Raw genomic sequence first — 4,220 nt, 5'->3', positions numbered from 1 at the left:
ATAAATCTTAATACTAGGATAATAAAGAAACAGAAAAGATTAACAATTAAAAAAGGAAGTTTTCCCTTTATTTGACTTTTGACGCAAGAAAAGATTCAACAAACACATCATTTTGAATGTTGCGTCTCATAACAACGAAGGCAACATGCTTCAAGGAAAAAAAAAAAAAAAAAACGAACAAAACAGAGGGGAAATAATTATTTCACGAAAAAGTAGTAGACATTGATTTATGAAAACAAAGGTGGGGCATCGAGTGAATTTGAGTTCCACGGATAGCAAAGATCATACTGTTTGGTATCATAATTTAACTTGCAAACACCATCGGGCCTAATCTTCCAAAAGCAATTACTGCATTGAGGGTGATCTCTATCAAATAGGTAGATATCAAACCAATGGAAATTATTTGGCCACTGAAAATTACAATAGTAATCGGAAGTGCCAAAAGTATTTGGTTTAAAGTTGAATTGATAGAAGCCATTTGGATACTGGATGAAATGAGAACCAAGATCTCTTTGCCCAGATTTACAATGAACAGTAACATTCAAGCCCAAATCATTAAACAATTCTACATATACTCTTCTCCTTAGGAAAAGCCCTCCTTTGACCTTGTGAAAACTAGACAAAAACAAAACAAGAAAAATTTGCAACAATACAATTCTATTGATTAAAATCATAGTGTACTCTTCAATGCTAATTTTGTTGGGTAAATTCACATTTTGCATGCCTATCATTTTATAGAACCAAATATTGTCCCACATTCAATGCTATAATCATCAATTTTGGCAACATTATATTACCTAGTTACGTTTTGTCGTAGGATGTCAGTGCTAGCTCATCATTCTTTGTTTTGACATCAACATTTTCAAGAAACTGAGTCATTTTCCAAAAATGATTTTCTAGAATGAGTTGGAAAACCATATCTTAACTTCCCTTATTTAGTTTTGTGTGAGATACAATTTTCCTTATGCGAAAAACTATTTTCCAATGAAAACAAACAGAAAATTAGATATGTATATTGCATAAGAATTGGGATTGGATGAAATATTTCGGGATATGTTTAGGGCATTTGTAGTAGGAGATAGTTTGATTGTGATTGCTTAATTTGGTAATTTTAAAAGCACAAGATAAAGTTTGATTTCATTTCATCAAACTAAAGTTAAAATTGCAGTCTTAAGTAAGAATTATTCCATTGAACAAGCAAAAGGAAAAATAACCACTGTCATGCTAGTAAACTCCATGAATATACCAGCACAATAGCATGGTGACACAACATTAGGGAACATCCTGACCCATTGTTCTTTAACCAAGGAGGGGTACTTTCTTTTAAAGCAATGCCCCGTTTCTCTTTCTAGTTTAAAGAAACCTTGACAAATTAATAAAGGAAATATAGACTCGAAATCCATCATAAATTTAAAAAATTCTAATATAAGTATTTAATTTCAATTTTCTAAAAATCAATTAAGAAATATATATATTTATAGAGTATTGAGTTTGTTAGGAAGATATCAGTCGTTTTTTAATATAGAACTAAACTACAATCGTTTGCATTATGATTTGTAAATATACAACTAAACTGCAAGTAGCTTAGAGTACCTTAGTTTCAGAATAATTTAGACAGATACAAAACGACTGCCGTTTGTACATTTAGGCTAAATGTGTTGTTTGTTTCTATTCCACGTGTATGGCTTAGATTAGTTAGGAAGTTAGTTATTTCTGTTTCAATTCTTCCCATCTTTCCCGCCTCTGTTCTACCTATATAAAGAACAGAGCATTGTGAACTTATCAATGAATTCATTTCTACAAGTTTTACATTTGTCTTTCTCTCTCTGAGTTTTCATTTCTCCATTGATGCAATTGTGAAGCTTGTATAGAATTCAACATGGTATCAAAGCGAACTAATTCAGAGATCATCCAAGTATGGTATTCTGAAATTTCCTAGTTCAATTACGTTCTTTCTTGTCTTCTTAATGCTTCTTTTAGATCAACTAGAAATTTACTTGTTGCATTTCTGTTGATTCTTGCATTAAGTTCATCATCTTCGAGGTTTTAATTTCCTTAGTGTGTTGAAATCTTGATTTTCTGTTCTTCTGTTCATAATTGAATTGAAATCTTCAATTTTAGGGTTTCAATTCATTTTTCCCCAATTCTAGGGATACTCTGTTTTTCGAATTTACTGTTTCTATTTACAATCTCATCAAGATTGTGAATTATAGCTTCATTGTCACACAGAATCCAACTCTTGTTTCTTAGAGATTTCTTAAGAAAACTAATTCGTGTTTTTTTCTTATCTTCAATTCTTGGTTTTAATTACTTGAGACCTTGAATCTTCATTCTCTCATTTCTTTTCTGTGATAAACATGACTGAGAGTACCTCTAGTGTTAACCCTACTCCTGCTATGCATCCTTGGGAAAACAAATCTAGTCCCTATTTTCTATCCAGTGGTGACAATCCAGGAGTTTCTTTGGTGGTTCAACATCTCACTAAAGATAACTATAACACCTGGAGTAGGGCCATACTTATTTCTTTGGATGCCAAAACTAAATTAGGCTTCATTGATGGCTTTATCCCTAAGCCTCAATCTGTTGATCATCCACACTACACAGCTTGGAATAAATGCAATAGCACTATCCTGGCTTGGCTGTTTAATTTTGTTTCCAAAGAGTTGCAGTCAAGTATAGTTTATTTCAAGACTGCCAAAGATGTATGGGCTGATCTGCAAAACAGGTTTGGGCAAGGAAATGGTCCTACAATCTTTGATCTGACAAAGGAGATTAGTTCTTTGGTTCAAGAGGACTTAACTATCAATGCATACTATGCCAAGTTTAAAGGTCTTTGGGATGAATTTTCTAATTACAAAATATGTACATGTGGTCACCAAGTTGAGGAGTGCACCATGTCTTTCCTAATGGGGCTGAGTGAGATGTATGCAGCTGTCAGGAGCCAAATTCTACTTTGGAGCCTGTGCCTTCATTGAGCAAAGTGTTCTCTCTTCTACTGCAAGATGAGAAACAGAGAAAAGTAGGTGCTGGGAAGAAGTTTTTGGTTGATACATCAGCAGCTTTAGCAGCTTTTGGGTCTAAACCTAGGAACACCAAGACCTTTGTTAAGTTTAAGAATGGCAGGCCACAATGCACTCATTGTGGAGCTATGGGGCATGTTGTTGACAAATGCTTCAAGTTGCACGGATATCCTCCTGGATATAAGTCCAAAAACAAAGGTGGTCCACCTTTTGCAAACAATGTTGTTGCTGCTAAAAGTCCTCTTAGTGAACCTGTTGCTCTCACAAAGGCTTAATATCAACAATTACTTGGATTGTTGAACTCTCAATGCCACTTTGGTACCCAAGCACCACCAGAGGCATGTTTGGAAAATGTTCCTCATGTTGCCACCATCATTTCTCAGCCTTCCATGGATGTTCAAGCCCAAACTTTATCAGGTATATGGTTTTCCCCTTCTCTTCAGCATTCAGTTTTTTCTTCTAGTACCAACACCTCTCATATTAGTTCATATGACTGGATTCTTGATAGTGGTGCTACTGACCACATGGTTCATTCCATTCATTTCTTCACTTCTGTCACTTCTTCCATTCAGATGTCTGTTAGACTCCCAAATGGTGAAATGGTTAAGGTAACTCATGTTGGCACTGTTAAAATCTCAGCCACATTGATTCTTGAAAATGTCCTTTGTATTCCTTCCTTTTCTTTCAATCTTATTTCCATAAGTAAACTAACCCAAAACCCTTCCTGTTGCTGTGTTTTTCTTTCTCATTACTGTTTCCTCCAGGACTTACTGCATTGGAAGATGATTGGGTTGGGTAAGAGAAATGGAGGGCTGTATACCTTGCAATGCATTGACTCAATCACTTTACCACTTTCTGTTTCAGAGGTTCTGTCCAGATTACCTTATTTCTTTTGTAATAAGAGTGTCAATTCCTGTAATCTTGATTCTCCTTCTGTTGTTTCTACTTCAAGTGATAATGTTAGGTTGTGGCATTACAGATTAGGCCACCCATCTTCACAAAGATTAGCTTTACTGGATTCTGTTGTACCTGATCTGCTTTCTTGTAATAATAAATCCTTTGATTGTCATATTTGTCCTTTAGCTAAGCAACACAGATTATCATTTCCTAAGTCCACAAGTGTCTCTTTAGCTTGCTTTGATTTAATCCATGCTGATATTTAGGGACCCTACTCTACTACTTCATTAAATGGCTCAAAAT

The 4,220-nt window shown here is 34.7% G+C and overlaps 2 protein-coding genes across 2 annotated transcripts; one reads left to right on the top strand and one right to left on the bottom strand.

Moving 5' to 3' along the window:
* Nucleotides 1–227: 227 nt before the first annotated feature.
* LOC136064355 (S-protein homolog 5-like) lies at nucleotides 228–879 on the bottom strand. Its single transcript, XM_065766007.1, has 2 exons — nucleotides 806–879; nucleotides 228–615 (listed from the first exon to the last, which is right to left on the bottom strand). Exons 1-2 carry the CDS (start codon nucleotides 877–879, stop codon nucleotides 228–230), a joined length of 462 nt encoding a protein of 153 aa, XP_065622079.1.
* Nucleotides 880–2,357: 1,478 nt separating this feature from the next.
* LOC112024884 (uncharacterized) lies at nucleotides 2,358–3,295 on the top strand. Its single transcript, XM_024057531.1, has 2 exons — nucleotides 2,358–2,821; nucleotides 2,932–3,295. The coding sequence occupies exons 1-2, from the start codon at nucleotides 2,358–2,360 to the stop codon at nucleotides 3,293–3,295; spliced, it is 828 nt and encodes a 275-aa protein (XP_023913299.1).
* The last annotated feature ends 925 nt before the right edge of the window (nucleotides 3,296–4,220 follow it).

Source organism: Quercus suber, unplaced genomic scaffold (genome assembly GCF_002906115.3).
Source record: "Quercus suber isolate HL8 unplaced genomic scaffold, Cork oak 2.0 scaffold_672, whole genome shotgun sequence".
Lineage (NCBI taxonomy): Eukaryota > Viridiplantae > Streptophyta > Magnoliopsida > Fagales > Fagaceae > Quercus > Quercus suber.
The sequence above is the reverse complement of the archived record's forward strand: the minus strand, read 5'-3'. Positions and strand labels throughout refer to the sequence as shown.